The following is a 22,619-nucleotide window of genomic DNA, read 5'->3' as shown; positions in this document are numbered from 1 at the left end:
ATCAACAAAATTTAATCAAATTTATTCATAGTGAAGTATTTTGAGAGGCTACAGATTATACAGAATAATTAGTTTAATATTAGCTAAGATGACCAAGTAAACCTGGAAGTAAAGTTAAAAATTGTTTTGTTTAAAAGAAAAAAAAAACTTTGCTGATTAAAACAAGAGTAGCCTACTTGCAACTAATGACTTAATCACTGCAATTGATTGCCAGTTAGAGCATCATTTTATTAGATCACCATTGACTAAATAAATAAAAATACCCACACAATTTTGTCCGTGGTCTCTGCGTGGTCTGCGTGGATGTATTTGATGTGACATCATATTTTAAACAAACTACTGAAACTACATAGTTGATTTAAACTATTGCATTTTTCCTTGTTGCAGCCCAAATGAGCTGAAGGAAAACTGCTCTTGTAGGATAAAACTCTCACAACAACCAGGGATGTTCGTGTTTCTGGACCTACAGAAGCATTTTTCAATATAACACTGAACTGCAGGTTTTCAACTGCAGTACATAGCAGTAGGGATGGAGAGATTGACCGACTTGAAACGGTGGTCCAAGACGTTTGCGATGCAACAGCACCGGTAGCTTCAGTGTGCATCGGATACAGCTGCCGGCTAAATGCACAATGTATCTTTCTTAGCATGTCTGCATCAGTAAAATTCATCGTTACATCAATTATGACATACTTTATCTCCTCTGTACTCGTATTTTCGAGGTGCCTTGAACGCATCATCACCATCTTAAGGCCTTTTGTTATTAGAACAAACAGAAGCTGGGTGGTGCAGCCGAAGTCAGCAAACATGGAGGGAAGCGAGACAAGTGACGAGGAAAGTGTTTGTAAAACACTGTAATATTACAGACAGAGAAGACTATTAGTAAAAAGACCTGAGAAAATGACTGTCAATGGGTCATGTGGGTTTTTTTTTTTTTTTTTTTTGAGGCTATAAAAAGCCTAAATAAATGTTTTGTATAAGTAGATAATGAGATTAAAAACAAATGTAATGGAAAAAAGATACATTTTTGATTTGGGGTTTATTAGGAATAGAACAATCCTCCATCTGTGTCATTTTGAATTACATCATCTTTTTAAGTTGGAGTCATTGGTTTGCTTTATAGAAAACAATCAAGTATCAAATACATCCTTTCACAGGTAAAGAGAGAGGACAAAATTATTGCAGTGTAAATTCTTTGTGTTGTGTTAAATCATTTTGAAATCACATTGTATAAAGTCAAATTGTTTTCAAACCATTAATGAATCATGTTGCATCATGTCGGCATATCTTATGTTGTTTGGATTTCCAGGTGAAAGAATAAATGGATATTTGTCACTCTAAAACATAAATGTGATTCATCTGTTCTGATGAAACATCCTGTAATCTCTCAGTTCACATCTTCTCCTGTTATCCATCTCTTCTCCTCCCTAAGGCTTTACTCCAACATTCCCTCCATACTCATTGAAAAAAGTAGACTACTGGTGGTAGTGATGGTGGCATTTAGGAAACAGCTGCTTATCTCCCACTCTCCTTACCCAGCACCTATTATACTGATTATCAGTACTGTCAATCTTAGTACCCCTAACTCCTCTATCCACTCTCACTTCTCGATCCCACTGTCCCCCTGGATTGTAGCCTGGAGGACTGTGCTGCTAGATGGATCCAGCCCGGATCCAACATGGATCCAGCACTCCTGTGACGGCTGTAGGAAGAGGAAGTGTCTTAACTCAATAGGAGAGGAACTGTTAAAGCCATAGTATTGCCACAGACTACCTCACAAATTAAACAATTAGAAGTGGATGCAACAGGTACTTTAAAGTCTCATTTATGCTCTAGCTTAAATACACCTATGAATACCTATGAGCAGAGCCTTTTGTTCTTCTGCTTCCTTTACATTCGTATTTTGGTCCACTTTCAGAGTTTGTGAATACATAGCCACAAACAGAGGCAGTGTGGCACAGTATAGCTCGTGTGACAAACAGCAGGAAGAAACAAGAATAAGAAGCAGCTGCAATATATTTAATAGTCGCACAGGCCACCGGCATCCATGGTTTTGTCTCTTTTTATGCCTCTTTGTGAAAATGTAAATTATCACGACTTTGTTGATCATGATTGCCGTTGTCCGAAACCAACATCGGTGAACTTTAAACTCTGCACTGATCTTGAGTGGATGCATGGCCAAGCAACCATGCCAACATAAGCACATTAGTATGAAAAGCATGTAACAATTGTGCACAATGACTTTTTTATTAAGACTCAAGCAGTAATTTACAGACCATATGCAAAAGAATCTAGTGAAATGAACTAAAATCCTCAGAAAAAGGTTGTTGCTTTTTTCTTTTTAAACTTTATTCTTATATGGGTATTGTATAGCCACCACCTAATTTGAAAGAAATAGAATCATGAAAGAAAATGGAAAATAAATTAATAAAAATAAAAAATGATGATTGATCTATGTAGTTTAAAAATACAGTTTTGCCTTTTTAAGATGAAGGCTGAGCATTACATTAGCCCTTAGATGCCTTCTGCAAAAAGGTTTTTGTATCTCTGTATGCACACTTAAATCTTCTGTGCGATCTTTTAAAAGCCCCTGCTCCAGTACATCATTAACCCATGTCACCGGACCAAAGAACTGCTAAAATAAAGGGCTATCCTAAAACCTTTGATCTTTTGTTTTGCTTACGCCATTAGTGTGGAGAGCCACACACAGTGGCTCCCTGCCAAGAGTTTGTTAGATCTAGCTAACGAGGATGGCTCAGGTAGTCCTAATAGAATCTTTCCTGCCCTTATCTGTGTTGACTTCAAACAGTGTGGGATGAATGAAGGGAAAACAATCTGGGTCTGACTTTGAGGTAAGGTTGAAGAATACTTACGGGCTCGTGCTTTTCTCTGGGTTGGGCAACCAAGCTCCGACTACACTGCACAGATCAAAGTTAATTCCCCTCTTAATTAAGCTGAAATTGGATGAGAGCAGGCAGAGACTAGCTTTTGTTTTCCTTTGTGCCAGCAAACATTACAAGCTGTATATCTTAGTGTGTATTTGTGTGTGTGAGCATGAGGGAATGATTTCTTGAATCTTTACCCACAACCATAGGTGTTAACACGCCCTCGCCTATTAAGGTGTGTGTGAGGAATCCATACCCTTGTCTCCGTGTGTGTTAGAGCTACTTGTTCCATCTCTCTCCTGATGGCCAATCTGTCTGCATGTGGCCTGGTGTATGCACAGTGGCGCTCTGTAATGAGTCTCCTTCTGCCACTCTCTTTTTCATGACCATGTCCATGTGTTGTGATGCTAATGAGCCCTTGCTACCACAAACACCCTCCTTAATTGTCCTCTTTGATCTACCACTAATTCTGCTAATTAGGAGCCTAACTTTCAAAGTTAAACGTTTTGCTTCCACATCCTAGTGCGTCCATCCATGTGTGCATATTAAAGAAAACAAAATAAAATAGCACAAAGACAAGAAAATTTTATTTCTCCTACCCATCCATCCTTAAGGGTGTTTGGTCACAAAACATGAAAAAGGTATGCATCACTTGTCATGTGGAATACATTACATTAGCTACACTATCACCAAAAACCCAAAGGCACACACAGTCTAATACATCAGCTAACAGACACTATATCATGCTCCTAGCAGATGAAAAGGTATGAAATCAGCTTTTGCACAGATGCTTTGGTTTGCAATGGTTGCACAAACACATCTGTACAGGGACAAACAGATTAATGTACTGTGTGAGCAAGTTTAGCTCAGAGATGGAAGCAAACATTCACTGACATATTCAAACTGACACATCCAACAAAGCAACCTCTTTGCTATCCAATTTGTTTGCTCTGCTGTCTCACACAATGCACTAATATGCTGTAAGCTCTCTCTAAAACATAAAAAAATAGCACAAATACAGTCTAAAGAATCAGATAAAGGCTCCTAGACTAGAAAGTTCTCAGGATCTTAATTTGTGTAATCCTTTAAGTATCCAAGGAAAATGAACAATTCAGCTGTTTAAGTTCCCCTTTTTAGTGTCTATTACAAGGTGCAGGATTCCCAATTCTTAAAAGATTCTGATAGCATTATAATGGGATTAATGTTTAATCTAAAATAATTTGGAGTAAAGAGGCCAGGGAAGCGTGATGTGCAAAAGTATCTGGCATAAAGATATTACAGCTTATTTTTATTTTAACACTACTTTATACTACTAATATATATACATGAACACACACACACACATACATTTATGTATATGTGTACATATAGAAGTATACACACAAATATATATATATATATATATATATATATATATATATATATATATATATATATATATATATATAGTGCTTTAAAAAAAATTAAAGCACTTTTTAAAAATATATATATATATATATATATGGCTGCACGGTGGTGTGGTGGATGCAGCCTCACAGCAAGAAGGTTGCTAGTTCAAGCCTCGGCTGGGAGTTAGTGGCCTTTGTGTTTGGAGTTTGCATGTTCTCCCCATGTATGCGTGGGTTCTCTCCGGGTACCCCGACTTCCTCCCACCGTCCAAAGACATGCATGTCAGGTTAATTGGTCACTCTGAATTCTCCCTAGGAGTGAGTGTGTGTGTGTGTGTGTGTGTGTGGTTGGTTTTCCCTATTTGTGTTGGCCCAATGAATGACTGAATATATATATATATATATATATATATATATATATATATATATATATATATACATATTCCATTATTGTGGCAAGTAGCGGCCTCCCTCAGAGGACAGTGTGGCCCAATGTTTAGCAAACCAACACGTTAGAGGAATTACAATGCGATTTTAACTTTTGGCTCTTTTGTCATTTTAGGATTCCTAATTACTATGTGTTTGCAACCAGAGAAAAATCTCCTTAAAAGTATGTTGTCACTAAAGGGGCTCCTCTATCCTTATAACCCTTAAGGTGCAGTTACATCAGGATAGTCCAAGGGACTCGGTTCGATAGGGTGGAGGATTTCGAAAAATTTCACACCTTCTTTTGGTTTGGTTTGCTTTCACAGACTCAAGCAGACTAAAATGCCTGAACAACTTCACTCAATTACAACTGCTCACTAGGGTGATAGTCCCAAAACAGCCACTGATCAAGAAGAATAAAGAAGGAGGAAGAAAGAATATATGCCAGAACAGAAAATGGAACTCCTTGACCAGGGTTTATTTAATTAGATTGTTCAGGGACTCAACAGGTCCCTGAGGTCATATGATCAGCATCTGCTGGTCGTGCAGCAAACACGGTTAAAGACTAAAGGTGACAGAGCCTTCGCAACAGTTGCGCCCATTCTCTGGAGCTCCCTTCCTCTGAGCCTGAGATCTGTGGACTCAGTGATCTCTTTTAAAAAGCAGCTTAAAACCCATCTTTTACAACCTGTCTTTGCTTTGTTGTTTTTGTGTTTTAAATGGTCTTCTTTTTTGTATTTCTTTGTGAAGCACTTTGTGATTTTTATAATCACATAAAATTTTACTGACTTACTTTACTTACTTGCTGACCCAACAGCACCAGTGTAAATGTACCATCAGAGAGCCATTAAAAATTGTGCATGATTTTGCTTTGAGCCACTTCAAGCAGAAGTCTTTGATTTACAGCCAGAGACAAAAGAGGAGCTACTGTACTTCTTCAGATTTGTCCAAAAACTATGTGAAAGTTCCTGCAGTTCTAAAAGAAATGGTCATGCCACTGATCTCCTATTCACTCACAAGACTCAATACATTTTAGAGACAGGTGGACTTAGCCCATTAAGAATTAGCTTTTTTTAAATTATTGAGCTGAGAATGACATGTGGGATTTAGATTTAGCAACATTTCTGAATTTGCATGTGATAAAATCCATTTAGATAAACACTTTAAAGGAAACTATAGAGACATTTTAAGTATGCCACTGCAGTACAGATTGAATGCAGAGGGTCTCACTTAATTAAAAGACGTAGTTGCACAAGAATACAAGTAACCCTACCTTACATACAGAGTCACAAAGGGACTTGGCTTCATTGGCTTCTGTGGGTAATCAATATTAATCACTAAAAGTAAAGAGATAAACTTGTGTCTCCTGTCACCTACTTTACTATTTACTGTAAACAGTCCATGCTCCCTTTTTTATTGTGACTAACCAAGGCAAGAAATTAATAGTGATTTTAGCTCGACAGTGAACAGTCAGTGCACTAATTTCTAGTTAAAGGAAAAAACACTCTAGCTTAAAAAGCAAATTTGATTTACATATGAAATACATATCAAAAAGTCTCAACATGTAAAACACAGGAAGCAACAAAGTCCACAGCTGGATGTAAATGGGTTAGTGGAGGCTGGAAAAGGGACAGACTACCATGGAGCTGGCTGAGTGAACAACCTTGACAAAGCCAGTGACTGTTTGTTCAGCCACTTAACACTGACCCGTGAATCATGTAGGCTTAAAGCCAGAGATGCATGAAAGTTCAATGTTCTTTGTGTCTGCATAAACATATACTAAAGTGCAAAGTTTGGTTGAAGTTACTGCTGCGAAAACAGACCCACACCAGATATTGAATGTACATATTCATACACGTACTTCATACAGATAGGTAATATTGAATAATTATATTTCAATAAATGAAATTCAATAATTTAGTCTCTTTTATTTTATTGGGTTTGGGGCTTTTAAGAAAATCTGTTAACTGCAGTCATTTATCATGCAGAAATGTAGAAAATTCTAAAGGGTTCACAAACTTCCAAGCAAAATTGTATGCACAAGAGTGTTAAGGGAAGTCTATGCAACATTGAGAATGCTAATAACATGGAGAAGGCAGTAGTCTGACACAGCACAGCCAGGGGATCTCATGCCAATCGGAGCATGGCCTTTTAACCGAGCACTCTGTCAGAGATGCCAGTTTGACGGACGATGCTCGCCCAAGTGACATTTCTCCAGGGTAGGAAGGAGGGGACAAAAGTGTGAAACACTGCAGGTTGTTAGAGGAAAACAGGGTTAAAAAGAAATTCACAAAAAGCATTCATAAGAATGAAATCATGTGAGTAAGGTGGGAATTTTTCAGTCAGTTTTTCATTTCCTCTGGTGTGAGGGACCACCCATGCAAAAATAATTAAATAAATTTTCTTAAAAATTATTTAACAAGCAGATATGATTAGTTAAATTTTCTTTTTTCTTTTTGTTAAAATTATTCTTAAAGTGAAGCAACAGCATTCAAATAAAGGGTAATGCAGTGCTTCTGTGATGGAAAATTTCTGATAACTAAAGAACATAATTGGCAAAGAAAGCTTATTTCAGCTTATTACTGTAGTTTTTGGCATCGTGGCTCAATTTACATCATCATACCTGCGAGACCATTTAACAGACAAGAGAGCAGATCGGAGGTGAGGAGACCAGAAAGATGCGCTTGTTTATTGGCTCGGAGGTCATTAGCGTCACACCTATTAGTGCGCTGCCAGTTTCACTGCCCCTCTCTGTCACTCAATCCTCTGAGACAGATTGGCTGTCAGTGCAGAGAGGCAGCCAACGACTTGCAAACACCCTGAACAAACACACCTACTGCCAATTTCTGCTCAGTCTTGATTTATCCATTTGTTGTCTTCATCCGAAGTATAAAAGACAGGTTAATGGATGGATGAGAAAAACACTGTGGCAAGACACTTAATGATTTGCAAGCATCTTTTGTTAAAGCCTGTACTGGAAGTTATTTTATGTGATGTTACATGTTGGTCTACTCCTTTTGGACTCCGAAAAGTGAATGGAGGTAACTGTTGCTTACATTAGTTGGGTGAATTAATTACAGGCGCTCTGAGTCTGGCATGGTGTTGACATTCTATACATCTAATTAATTTGTTACAAGGTTAAAGTCAGAGATGATGTTAGCTTCTCTGATATTTTTAAAGATATTTTTCATATAGCCATGTTTAAGCTGTGCACTTTATACACTGATAGCTATTTATTTTGATAAATGGGCATTAAATGACTTCACACACTTACCTGCTGAATGCAGTGGTCACTATTTGATATAGTTTTATGGCAGTGGACCATAAAATTCAGGAAAAAAAAATGCAGAAATATGCAGCACTAGTCACAAATTTGGACTTACTTAAATATTCGTTTTTGAAAGGATGGGTTTATCATTGGACACAAACGGTATATGAACACTCATTTTCTTCCAATGGCCATTTTAATGCGTTTATTGGAATTGTCAAAATCTGCAAAGAAAAGTTGTCTGTATGCCAGATCCTCCGGTCCTTGAGGGCCACTGTCCTGCAGGTTTTAGAAGCTTCCCTTGCTCTAAAACACCTTGGAGCGATAACGTAACGTAATAACGTAATAATGGCCAATAATACAACACGTTTTTTCCATTTTAAAATAATAAATTCAGTAATGTATTAACTTAACAATAATGTAATCATACATTTTTGTGATGAGCAAACTGTTGAAAAAGTGCTAAAAATGTTGTATTTCTGAGAAGGCAGTTCTATTTATATATTATTTTTCTATCAGCTTGTTATTACACTGTCTTTTTTTTCATGCTAGGCTTTCCAGTCAGTTGCAGAATAGATTTTAAAAGCCTGCTGATGGTTTAAAATCCCAGAAAAATGTAAGCGTAGCAGGGCTCCTCTCCAAGGACTCAGGTCAGATAGTCCAGACCAGAGTCCAGACGAAAAATGGTGAAGCAGCATTTAGCTTTCATGCTGCAATCAAGTGGAACAAACTTCTAATGGAGATTAAACTTTCACCAAAAGTAGGCACTTTTTAATCCAGGTTAAAACATTTTTTCTTTTTATTTATTTATTTTTTTTCACGTGCCTATGTATGAAATCTGTGTGGTATCCTTTAACTGGCCCTGTGATGGACTGGCGACCTGTGCAGGGTGTACTCTGCTTCTCACCTGCTAATTGCAGGTTTTAAATGATTATTATAGTTTTAAATTAGGTATTTAACATGATTTTAAAATGATTTCAGAATGATTTTTGCACACCCTTTTAATTATGTCTTAATATGATATTGTTTCTATTCATGTTCTTTTATGTGCTTTTTAATGTTTCTTCAGCAGCCCACCATAATGCTTTTAATGTTTTACGTAAAGCACCTTAAATTGTCTTGTACATGAATACAAATAAACTTGCCTTGCCCAGGCCAATAGCCAACCAAAGGCATGATAATGTATTACATTACTGGCTAAATGTCATTACAATTATGGCTGAAAAGTTTTATTGAATTATTGGCAAATTACTACATTATTGACTTATTACATTTAAAATAGCCCAAAATATTATGTTATTGGACATTGTTACATTATTAGTTGCTACACACCTGATTTGAGAACCAGAGTTGAAGAGCTACAGGGAACTTGCTTTGTTTTTTTTTTTTTCTTTTCTTTCTCTTGATCAACTTGATCTGGAAAAGATTTAATGCGTTCAAAGTGCTTCCACATACATACCTGAACAGCCATGGAAGCATGAGCTTAGTGACTGTGGCTGAAGTATCTGGTTTTCTCTACCAAAACATTTTGGTGGAACCATTTCTGGATTTTAATTCCTTTTTTTCATATTATGCGCTTTCTATGCAGCCGCATAAAATAAACAGTAACATCCTTCTGTGATGCTGAGATTTCAGCCCATTTCATTTTTATGTATCCTTGGTCAATATAGAGCTTGTTAATAGCATTCATGAGGTTGAACTGACTCTTTACCTCCTTCTCCACCTTTATTGTGTAACCTTAGAACATTCCCCAAATGCCTCCTTCTCTGGTCCAATGATGACATGTTCAGATGGACCAAGGAAGAGTGTAAAATAGGAAAATGGCAGGGCAATACAAAGTTCTCGTTTCTCACGGCATATGTAAGTACTTATGTTTTTGTATGTGCTTTTGTCTCTTTTTTTTCTTTTTTTTAAGTAAATGCTCTCAAAGTTCTAACATATTGGATTCCAAACAAGACAAAAACCCTGTCAACACAATAGCACCACTTTCTCACTACAGACTCTTCTTTCTGAGAGTTAGCAGTGGTCTGATTGCCACAGCAGAAGGAGATGGCAGGGGAATAAAGGTAAGAAACAGGCACTGGCATGGAAGATTAAGATCTCCGCTCTGGTTGGCTACAGCCTCCTGTTTTCTTCCAAAATCCCCCCCCCCCCAAAAAGGTTGGATCGCATACTTTACACCAGATTGCTAACAACCAACACATAACAAGATATGAAAATGCTAAATAAGGAAGCAGCTACTGTGTATGTAGCATCAAGCCATGCTGGACTATTTAAATTTCATTAATCTGGAGAATTGTAAATCATTTACAAAAATCACACTACATGAGATACCAAGTCTCAGAACAGATGATACTGGTCATTGGACTGTTGAGTACAAATTACAGAAACACAGAGAGTACTTCATGTTAAAATCTGCAATCAATGATTAAGAAGTATAATCGTTCTGCTACACACCAACTTATTCATGTCTTGATCACCTGGCCGTTGTTTGAATAGTAACCTATATTTGTATGAGTGTGTGTGTGTGTGTGTAGGTGGGTATGTCTGAATTTTGGTTGGCATGAAGCAGAGTCAGGCTGGCTTCTCAGGCCCCCTGGGGGACTTCATTTTTTTGAGTCTCCATTAGGCTGATGAGGTTTGGCAGCTCACGTTGCTGGAGTTACTGTTGAGTTTCAGCCCTCCTCATGGCTAGGCCTAATTAAACCTAAACCTCAGCCCTAATTTAAAGATAATTAGCTGTAGGGGTTAGCACCACCACCACAGGCTTAGATGAGTGTTGTGTAATATGGGTAGTAATGCGTGTTAAATGGCAGTTGGTCACTGACAGACCAGCTGAATTAAATAACCTTACCATATGCAATTTAGATGATGTTTCTACCCAAAGTGGCTTAAAATAACACAATTTCCTGCCCTGGAAAGCCCTGGTGAAAACTTAGTGTCTACAATCTCAACGTGTCTCAAGAGACAAGAGTTTGTGTTTTTGTGGTGCACAAAAGAAACCAAGTGGCACAGCTGTATTTTTGTAGGTGCCACGCAATAAACTGCCTGAACCTTGGGACTGGCCCTATGTTTTCCCATTAAGCTATACTGACAGCTTGACATTTCCCAGGGTAAAGGGCTCTGATTCAGGTATGTTTTATTCATCCTATTGACTACGCATTGTTGCCAAGCCAGACAGAGAGCAAAAGCCTGAAGTGTGGTAGGCGGCAGTGAGAGGAAGAGCAGAAGACACCTGTTGGGGATGCATTTACTGTTCAGGTATCCAGACGCAGCTCTGAGACAGCTGGGTGGTACATACACAATATACTCATCACCATGCAGACAGAGATGGGGAGATACTGCCAGCACAGAAAAGATAAAAATGTCTCTTTCCTGAGTAGTGTTGAGGCAGTCAGGTATTGTGAAGATGTGGGATTATAGCCTTCAAGTTGTTTTATAATTTGCTGTATAAAAGTATAACTGAACAAACAAAGCTCTATCTATGGGCTGTTGCTCAGGGTTGCTCTGATACCTATTGTCCTGCAGATATTTTTTACAGCAGTTTCCAAAACATTTGTCTACACATCGACTTTAAATCAACCAATCAGGTTTGGTGGCACATGGTTCATGTCACACTGTTTCAGTAAAATTTTCCAAAATAAGTAGATGGCTGGCTGAACAATTCATACCTTTCTTGTATAACCAGCTGTATTTACACATCCGGTGTGGCTGTACATTAAGTGTAACGCCAGTGGTCTGAAAAGTAAGCTTTGAGTTGATTAATAATTCTGACAGATGGCTGAGATGTTCAGAGTTCATCAGTGATGCAAACTGATTTTAGTTATGCTGAGTTTTGGAAATCATCCCCATCTGGTGTGACTGGACACTTTTCAGTTGTGAATAAGCCAATTAAATCTTTTTTTTTTATATATATATGCAGTGCAGAGATAGAACATTTAAGTAAGAAAGTATCACTTCACTGCTTCTAACATCTCTCTCAGTCTTATCTGCTGAAATTATTTCCAAGCCAAATAAAGGTGAATGATGTGATTATGACATGATCTGTAAAAGCTCCCCCTCATCTCCAGGCATATCACGTGAGGCTGGGAGCCTGAAGGGGTGACAGGAGCCTCCTCCACAACAAAGCAGTTGGAGAAGGGAGACACTGCAGGCCTTGTTCTCTTCTTTGCCACTCTGTGTCAAGTAAGTGTTTGCTTACTGAGAGGACCAGGACCCCCCTGGAAGCGAAGCAGCGCACAGCCTGCCCTCAATTTAACACAGGGACATGCATAACCATGATTTAGTGTAAGCACATTTATGATCCGACATTGTCAGACAATGAAAACAAGTCACTTTCATAGAAGACTGTTAGAACCACAAACATCAACAGATTCAAAGACACAATAGTAGAAGTGCAACAGGCTGACAAAAAAGTAAAAAAAAAAAACAAAATAGAAAGTTTACTCCCCAAAGCGACTGTGGTAATATATGATGGTCATTGTTTGGAGTGTACAGCCTTTTTTTTGTCTTTTACTCCCTGTTTCAATCTCCACAGAGTCTGGCTCAGTCTCACCAGTGTCCTTGCTAAAGCCCTCGAGTGAACCGGGCCATGTCAGACCTGAATCCATCAATCACTCAGCGCCAGCCATGGAGAGACAGAGGGGTTGGTAGAAATGGAGAGATGAGAGGAGTGAGGGAAGAGAAGCATGGGTAAGGTCAAATATAGCCACTAGTTGCCCCTCTCTGATTATTTATCCTTTGTGCCAACCTCTTTGTCTCCCTTCAACCATAGCCTTAAGAAACTCTCATTTTTAATAGAATTTGGAGAGCCAGCTGTCAGGTCACAAAAGGCCCTCACAACCAAGTCCAATCAAGATACTCGCGGAGCTAAAACACATGTTTTAGAAGAGGACAGCAGGAGAGAGGAAAGTCACAACAAAAAAGTCAAAGTGAGAAGGGCAGAGAATCAGCTGACGTGACTTGAGAAAGGAGATGAAAGCAAAAGGAGGGCAAGGAGGAAGAAGGAAGATGGCGACAGAACAAAAGCAAACAGGAAGATGTGACAAAGCTGTGGATGAGCTTTTCAGCAGGTGTGTGTGTCCTGCAGAATGAAGTGTCCCTGTCAGAGCACTAACTTCCCCTCTGGGCTGCTTCTGATTAATTGTCCGTCCAGCTCCGGTGATAGCGGCTACTTTAACCAAGACTCCCCAGACACTCACCAATGTCCCATCCTCCACTGAAAGACACCTCTTCTCCAATGTACCCAGCTGACTGGCTGCTCTCTCTGGCTAAAATTAGGAGCCGTTTCTTTCTCTCTCTCTTTCCATTCTGCCATTCCTTTTTTCTGTCTTTCTCTGGTTGCTACAAATAACCTTACATCAGCACCCCATTCACCTTGCCATCGGGGGATAATGTCTCTCTGTGGGAGAGAGGTTTTGGAACAAAAGCAGGGGGGGCTGAAAACAGCATGATATGCAGTGTGTTCCCCCTTGTGTGTTTACACATGCTCCAGTGACTGGCTGAGATAAAGCACCCTTGTCCCAGGTAAACACTAAAGCAAAGCAAGGCAAAATGGCAAGGTTGACTTTAGACCTGCACTGCACTTAGTCGGCTCCTCTCACATTTGATACACACTTCTATAATCATCACACACATCCTTTTAATCATTAAACTACACACAAACACTTTACGCTTGTAAACTGGCAAAGTATTAAGAACATGCCAGCCAACTCTTGAAGCTGCATCACCACAGGGAAGAATTTCCACGATAGTAGAATTTCATTATGCTTCAAGTGTAACAAATTTTGAGCTAAGTGGGACGTCTACATTACATGAACAATAACCGTCATCTTTAATACCATGCCTTTAGTTTCCTCTTTCTCTGCTGCAGAACCAAAGTATCCATCTGAATGGCTATGTCACCAGCCCCCAAAAAGCAGCCAAGGTCAATTGCCTTTCCTGCTCCTCTCATCTTGTGCTTTATGTACCTTCACATCCAGGGAAAAAGAGCTGCGCTATTTCTGCTCTGCTGCAAGGTGACTGCTGCTTCACACAAGCAACAGCCACACTAACGCAGCTGCCTAGACAGAGTTTTTCCTTCAAGGTTTTCTTATTTTGACCATAAATCATCAAAGTGTTGAAGGATTTTTTTTTCTTAATTGTGATGTCATTTTTGTAATGTTCACCTGATATTTGATAATAACCTTGTTTAAAAGCTTAAAAAGAAGGTGTTAAATCCATTGCTCTGTATAAGGCAATGCGTCTGACTGATTACACCATGAAGCACAAAGATTCCTGTATAATCTGGTTTATGGTCCTTGTTTTAGAATCCATAGTCCAACATAAAAATTCCCAAAACTGACAAGTCTTCTGATCTAAGCTTATGTTTGTTTGTTTTTGTTTTGTTTTCCTCATTTTAGAGTTAACACAATAACCACAATGTTCATTTTATGAAGGATGAAGAAAATAATACCACCTTTTCCAGTCTAAATGCTGAACATATGGATAATTGGTGACAAACATTGAAACTAAACCAAATACCAACTCTGCATGCTTAACTATGAGGTTAATTCTTCACTTCCGTATTTGCTTCCCCTCATGAACATAATGAATACTAACTATCCCATAATCCCTCCTCTGTTATAGTTTATATTACAAGCAGAATAATATCACATTTAATCCGTGGCACAGCCGTAATCTCTTCTTTAATGCATTTTCTCTTCTGTTCAGTATACACTGCTGAAATTTTACAGGATTTCTATTATTATTTTTCATATAAGCGATAGCATGTTTGGTGCAGTCATTTTTCATTCTTGCATAGATAAACTGTTTCCTACCCAAGTCTGAATATCTCCCCCTCTTTCTCTCTCTTGCTCCCACATGTCTCCTTACAGCTGCTATGACTGACTGCAAACTCATTTATTACAGGTCACAAACGCCAAGTGCTTCATTTAAAAAGGACATCCTACCTTCCCTACAAACCCGACCACCATCACCCCCCCAGCAGAAGTGAAAAATCGAACAGCAAGAATAGCACGTAGGGCGCACCGCTCCATTACTTGGAGGCCAGCAGCAACCAAAAGATTGCAACAGGGTTTGAGCTGTGGGAGGGCAAAAACAGCACCTACGCAATAAAAATATATGATAAACTCAAAGACATATTTATTTTTAAGTTTTTGGCTTGAATAGGTAAAAACTCTGACTGCTAGTACACTGATTTGGTAAGTTAGAAACCCCCCAATTCGGTTTTATATTTATTCAGGGGCACAAATCACCAAATCAAGATTTTACGTAAAGCTCGTGTTCCGCCGGCCATATCCGATATCACTCAAAGCTGTCTGTAATTACATTGTACATGCAGATTAGCTATGAATATTTTAGAGGGGGATTACTAAAAGAGGAAAGAGACAGAGAAGGAAGGAGTCGAGAGAAATCAGCCCTCTAACATACACCCACATGCAGAACTGCATAAAAAGCTTGTTTGAAGGTGGAGCTAGTCTTTCATGCCCAAGTTGTCAGCCTATTATCATCCTTTCATATGTTTGCCACCATTATTAACTGTGAGCGGGAATAGAATTATAACACAAAAAAGTGAGAATAAAACACGTCACTCCAATATGTCAGACTGTCTCTTCAGAGAGAGGGAAAAAAACCAACATGGCAGACCCTCTCTTATCATCAGACTCTAATTCTAAAATGCAGCGGTAATGAGTGTGTCTTAACAAAGATTAGCCATAATTTCCATTGTCATTTTAATGCTCCCACATTATGTGGAGGCTTACAAAGCCACAGATGAAGGTAGAGGGTGGGCGGAGGAAGACGAGCAAGCAGACACTAGAGCAGAGAGGGAGTCTCTGGAGTTTGGTTAGTCTGTCAGTCACCCTCTATCCCTCCAAACATGCATTCACGCGCACGCTGACGGACACAATCACCACTCATAAAAGCATGCACACAGTTTATGTACACTTAACACACTCTCTGTCACCACATTCTGAAACTCTCAAAATGTGGCTGACAAAAGGGTCGTTGGCTGAAAGCCTCCTGCCGTCCTCCAGCAGGATGCGGAGGATAGACAGGCTTATTGTTACAAGAGAAGCAGCAAAAACAAAGAAGATCAAAAGCTGTGTAAACTGACAGACTTACATGGTGCGTTCAGACTCCCAACATGTACATTGTTTAGTGAACACGGAGTTGAGGCTTCCAAAGGCCTGGAACTTGTACATCTCCCTCTTACTTCTGAGTGAAAGCCCAGGGTAAAGGCAGTGTGAGCGCGTGGGTATGTGTGTAAGTGTGTAAGTGTATGGGAGAGACTTGGGAGTGTGTTTGCCATTGTATGATATTAACTGGCACCAGGCTGTGATGACAACTTCTTGTAGAGCCAATTTAAAACACTGCATTATGTTAGGAAGAATTTTCTCCAACTTAAGTTGGTTGTGCCCATGTCTCCAGGGTAACTGCATTGGGGTGGGGGCGTGGGGTGGGCGTCTCCTGAGGCCCTGTGCCCTGGACTTTGTCAGCCTACGGGGGGCCAGTGCCTAGTGGGTCTGGTTCCTGCTGTCCCTGGCCCCCTAGGGCTGCTGCCTCCTATCCACGGGGTGCTTGTCTTCTGGGCGGATGAGTGGTTGTCTTTGTAGTGGGCTTTATATCCATAAAAGCCTTCTTGGCAAAGCAAATGTTTTCGGCACAGTACAGCTGAACAAATTTTGGAGGGGGGGGGGGGGGGGGGGGGGGGGCAACAACCCTTGGTTTTTTTGGAGTCAGGGTTTGTCCATTTTGAGCTACTGTAAAAACACAGAAGATGACTTACTCAATCGAAGGATATAAATGGGTTTATCTTTGGTAAATTAAACAGAGAGACTCTAAATTTATTCTTACAACAGTTTCATTTAATCATTTATCCGCAATTTATTAGACATTTAGGTCTGGTATTTTTACTTTAAATGTGGATATAAGTTGTAATTGTCCAAATAACTTAGTTACCCTAACAGTCAGACAGAGATTAAGAAACAGAGTTTTCTGACTGATGGGGACCTGCAGGACCTTTATCAGATATCCTCTCTTTTTGTGTTGATTCTCTTGCAGTGCAGTCAAAAGGCCTGAATGCTAGCACAAATTCAAAATTATTCGCCTTTTTTTTACTATCTCATCTGTGTGGCTTTAAGTGAACATTTGCAGACATAATTGAAGTGTAACTGACTGATTTCCCTTCTTACAGAGTCAAACCTTAATTTATCCTAACCAGCTGTGGTTTATTGTAACATATCAGGGCAGGGGAGGCCAACGTCGGCCCTCGAGAGCCACAATCCTGCAGGTTTTCCATGCATCCCTGCACAGACACACTTAAACTAATAAGTCATTGTGCAGATCCTTATAGGCTGTTGGATCCATTTAATTTGAGTCAGGTGTGTTGGTGCAGGGATGCATGGAAAACCTGCAGGATTGTGGCTCTTGAGGACCGACGTTGGCCACCCCTGTATCAGGGAATACTTAACTATGTTTGTAGATATGAGTGTTTGCTGTGCTACTTTGTTAAGAAAAGGATATCAGTTGTTGCACATTTGGCACATAGGGACTGTGTTGAACGTCGGCTATCAGTGTTTCTGTTTGCATGTCTTTCTCCTGTTTTGTTTTGTTTTTTTTTCCTTTCATTTTCTCTAGAACATAAAAAACTAAAGCTCACTCAGTTTACACAGAGGTAAGCCATAAAAGCAGACAGAAATTCAAGGAAGAAATAAGCCTCCATTTCCAACACACCTTATCAAATCTGCAATAATCTAAATGCTTGTAAGACACGCTCAAACCATAGAATTTGCATTTTAAATACACACGATAAACAGCTGGCCAAAATAAACATGTACAGACATGGGATATCTCCAATCCTAGTATGACACCTCCCACTAAAAGGACATTTAATGGCCAAGCTGACAGTGATGCATAGCAAAACACATGCACGTGTGTGGTGCATTGATAACTGTAGGTGATAAATGAGGGTGCGGGAACCTGTAAAGGTCACAGAGGATATGATCCAATCATTTCTGTGATCTGCAGACAGTGTGGTTATGAGATCATCAACAAGTCAAAACTGGAAAATAGTGGTCCCCAGTTGTGTCTTCAGAAATAAAAAATCTGAAGAAATCAGTGATAAAATAATGCACTGAGGAAATGTTGCATATAACTTGTGCTACAAGTCCTTAATGCAATAAGTTAAGATTATTGGAGTCATGCTACAAAATATTTAAATAAATGAACAAATAACCACCACAGAGGAATGTCCACATACATTTCTAGTTCCTGCTGGAATATTACAGCGATTTTTCAGTGTCATTATGGAATCTTGGGTAACCTTGTGGGTACTACACATGTATTATTGATGTCAAGATTTAACAGTTTTTATTCATGGTGAGACAATAGGAGAGATTTATAGTAGGCTTAATGGTCTTCACCACTCTCACTGAATCCAGTGAAGTTTATACAAACAGAAAATTGTTTCTTTTTTTTTTCTTTTTTTGGCTTTATCATTGTTATCTGGCTGCAGGGTGAAATCCCAGTAGAGAAAAACACAATAAGCTATAGTTGGTCTTAGTTTTTTATCATTGTCGTAGAGAGAAAAAGTCAACAATAACTCCCCAGCAACACAAACAATAATCTAAACACCTACATGTAATCATTTTTCACACATTCTATATAATAATATCTTGTCAGATATTTACTGAAGAATTTCAGCTATTAAAAAAAACTGTAAAGGAGGAGTTTAGACCGGACGTTATTAGCTAAGCAGAAATTTCTTTACAGTGGATTGATGGCCTAATGTTGCTCCATGTTTCTGACCCAGACTAAGATGGAGAGGACAAAAGCACTAAGGTCTACATTCCTTTTTCCAACAAATAGAAGCGGATCCCCACCTAATCAAAGACTGCCATTCTTCTAATATAAAGCCTGGTGGTGGTGGAGGGTCAAAGCTGCTTTAACAGATGACAGCAGATATGACTGTAAGAGGGCTTTGTGACATAGCAGAGCTGCGTGGGCTGTTAAATGTGACACTATTCTTTCCCTATGCTTCAGCTGGAAGGAAAAACTGCACAATACAGAGAACGGTACAAGAAGTGTCAGTCTGTGTTGTGAGAGCACAAAAAACTGAGAAAAAAAGAGAGGAGACTGTCTCATTCTTGTTGATTCTCTGTGCAGCGCTCAACTCTAGTAAACATTTTGATTTAGTAGGAACCCGCATCACACTGGGACAGCCTTGTCAATTTAAGACAAATAAACAGAGGATGCCCCTATAAGACAAAGAGTGAGGCAACAGAAATATTCTTCAATATCCTCCACCTTCTAAATCAGACAAAGGAAAGAAGAAACCGCGCTGAAAGCTGGAGATGGGATCGTGTAAAGATGTAGTTTACCTGAATTGCAATGATTGCGCATATTGAAAAAACACTCCTCCATACGCACAATGCTGCATTTAACAGATGACTTGAATGCACACTTTCATACACAATGAATATTCATATTCACAGATAGAGCTTTTGAACGTGGCCATATGGCTCTGAATCGGCAGCTGCATGCATTCCCCAGCTCCACCAGCTTCAGTGCATAGCTGCAGTCAAATGAAGAGGAGTGTGCAGTGCAGGGACTCACAGGGGCACACTCAGCATATTGCAGACGTGTACTCTGTGCTGTCATTCGAGAGCATAAAAAACTCAAAGTAAACTGTTTTTTTAAGAGAATAACCAGGAAACGTGGCATTTTGGAGACAAGAAAATGTTAAACAAACAAATGGTGACGGGTTTAACATTAATTTAGTCTCATGCGTTATTAAGGAAGACACGCTGGGGGGAAAATACGATTTTTTTTCTTCTTTCTTTCTTTCCTTAAATATGAGCGAACAAGCATGTTTACTTCCCTTGCTTCAGTACGCTAAAAAAAAAGTGATTAGGCAACTCGTTCGCGCGCGTAAGCGCTCACACACAAGTGAACTGGATTGGTATTGCTTTTTCTTTCCAACAGAACGAAGTTAATCCGTGTTTATGCCAAGTCTCGCACTGATATTTGTATAATCCGCGCTCCTTGCGTTTATCTGCAGCTCTCGTTTGTGTTGCTTTTTAGTTTTCAAATACATTGAAATGGTTTAAAGCTTTAAAGGTGAATGGAAGAAGTCTGCTGTGAAAGTGAAAGAACAAGTGAAGTGAAGTGAAGCAGCAACACTTCCATTCATCCAGATACTATTTCTAATATCGTGAAGTCATTTAAAGAGACGCATTATTCTCGTCTTTCTTTTAAAAATCTGTCATGTGTTCCCAGCAAGGCTCTACATCCAGATCATAACAGGTTTCAGCGGTGGGCCTTCAAGATCCGATTTACGTTTATAAGACGCAAAGGTGCAGAATGTTTTAACAGTTTAACCTCTTTAAAGATCGACATGAACAAAATAAACTGATTAACGTATCTAAAACACTCAAATAAATGCTCACAGGATTATTTAAACAGTTTGACACAATGGGAGGAGAATAATCCCACACTCATTGCTGATTAATCAGATCGAATATGCTAATAAATAAAAATGTCTGATTTTTATATTGAGGTCATTTTTGGGTCTAGTTTCACAAGTCAGTCACAATGGGTTTGAGTATTTTTACAAACATAACGAAGAAAGAAAAAGCAAAGAGGTGAGTGTTGCAAGATATACACCATCTCCTATTATAGTATAATCTGAGTCACAGTTCTGCCTAAAGGTGATTACACGTGGTGATGAAGATGATGTGGTGCTGGTTGCTTCTGTCTATTCTTGTCTCTTTCTGGCTCAAATCGCTGAGTGCACCTATGCCGCCCTGTGCGTAAAGAGCGCCACTGCACTGTGCAAACAGTGTTCCCACTGACAGGGTGGAAGTCCCGTGCGCTGCAACGATGATTGTCAAACTGGAGTCCACATGATCTTTGAGAGGATCTACTAGAAAACTAAGAATAATGTATAATTTCACGATGATCTGCTTTGATTTATATCCTAACAGAATGCATATGGGTGTATGTTCACTATTATCGCCTTTTGCACGGGTGATAGACTTACACGCATAAACACTATATCACATCAACGATTGGACTCGCGAGTCCCTGCAGGAGCAAGTTTAAACAGGCGAGTGTCTTCTGACCGACAACGTTTGTGAGGCGTAAAGCTGTTAAGGAGCTTACAACCTGAAGTCCTGAAACTATAATAATAATAATAAATAAATAAAAGTTTAAGCGGGTGGTCAGGTTTGAAATTAGTTTCCGACGGAAGAATGAGCAGAGTTTAAAGGTAACTTTCGAGAGAGTTGCGCATTTAACAGCCTCTCAGTCCACAGGAGGAGGGCAGGAGCAGTTGCCTGTTGTAAAGCAAGCTCATCACTCCTTTATTTAGTTATTCTCTGTCTCTAAAAGACACGTACAATGGACATCAAATGCACCCCCTTTCTCTCTTCAGCTTCAGTATTGTCACTGCAAGATGGAGAGAGTCGCTCGAAGCTTATTATAAATGGCAACCCGCTTCAGGAGACCACTTTCACCTTAATTTAACTGTGAAAATATAGTGGTTTAAGCGAATTTCCTAAAATAAATAAAATAAAACTGGAATCGTGACGCTGTCAAACCTCAGCAGCTTTGTTTGACGCGTAACAAGAGAGGGGAGGAAAAGTATGCTCTGTGCGCTCCGCGCGCACTAACCAGCTCCACGGACACACAGAGGGCAGGCGCTCTGCTTTCACTCACCTGATTGTGAAGAGCCGAACTCAAACAAGAAGCTTGTGAGGAGAAAGCCGAAGCAACAAAGGGCAGACGTTGGTTTCATGGTCGTGCTTGGCAGGTATCTCCTTTAAATTCACATGTCCAGCGACGTATCCTTGCTTGAAAGAGACAGAAAGGATGAACCGTTTGACGGCTCCTCACCCTGCGAGTTTGGGGACTTTGGTTGAGTCAGTTAACAGTTTGCCCGACTGTCCTTTGCTACGTCTCTCAGCGCTTTGAGTCCCAATTTTGCGACTGGTGTGAAAGTAGAAATACTCAAATATTAGTTTCCAACTCACGCTGAAAGAAAGCTTGCCTAAATAGTGTAAAAGCACTACACTCATGCCATTACTCCTCGACTTAGACACACTATGCAGCTGCAGACTCGCGTTGTTCAGACACACCTCCGAGTCCCCGAACTCCTCCCACTGGCGCCTTGATTGGCACAAGTGGCCGACGATCATCCTAAACCCCGCCAGCCTTCATTTCATGCGTGATGTGATTGGTTTACACAAGAAGCCGAAACCTCCTGAATTTTTGCATCGGCTCTGTTGCACCTGTCACACTGAACACAGCAGAAACAAATTCTACCAGAAGGATTTAGAGATGTAAAAAGTAAAATAGAGCAGACTACCACTTATAGTTGGCTTACCGTGCGCTTTGAAAGATCCTGTCCGGATTTGATAAGATATAGTTTGATCTTGGAAGTGTTTTTTTTTTTTTTTTTTTTGTAAATTCTGAACCGTCAGCACTGTGAGGGAGCACTGTGGGCAACGCGATGCCTGTATAACTAGAACAGTTCATGGACAGTCTGTTTATTTCTTTGTAGCTTCTCCGATTTAACATATTTATTCCTCACCCTGGACACTGTTTCATTTCATAAGACTTTCCTAAGATCAAATGTAGAAATGATTTGGA

The 22,619-nt window shown here is 39.5% G+C and overlaps 1 protein-coding gene and 1 long non-coding RNA gene across 2 annotated transcripts in view; one reads left to right on the top strand and one right to left on the bottom strand.

Annotated features, from left to right (window-relative positions):
* Positions 1 to 22,149, bottom strand: part of LOC121650923 (receptor tyrosine-protein kinase erbB-4-like) — a 310,734-nt gene extending 288,585 nt beyond the window's left edge. The window contains exon 1 of the mRNA XM_042002752.1: positions 21,687 to 22,149. Within this exon, the coding sequence (XP_041858686.1) occupies positions 21,687 to 21,765 (79 nt within the window). The 5' untranslated portion in view covers positions 21,766 to 22,149. The remainder of the gene's footprint in view (positions 1 to 21,686) is intronic.
* Positions 7,472 to 15,103, top strand: LOC121650924. The gene is made up of 5 exons (XR_006012361.1): positions 7,472 to 7,740; positions 12,038 to 12,152; positions 12,505 to 12,659; positions 12,768 to 13,039; positions 14,843 to 15,103. It is a non-coding gene; the product is annotated as an uncharacterized LOC121650924 (long non-coding RNA).
* Positions 22,150 to 22,619: the final 470 nt, after the last annotated feature.

This window comes from Melanotaenia boesemani, chromosome 12, assembly GCF_017639745.1.
Source record: "Melanotaenia boesemani isolate fMelBoe1 chromosome 12, fMelBoe1.pri, whole genome shotgun sequence".
NCBI lineage: Eukaryota > Metazoa > Chordata > Actinopteri > Atheriniformes > Melanotaeniidae > Melanotaenia > Melanotaenia boesemani.
This window is presented reverse-complemented; position numbering and strand designations above follow the sequence as displayed.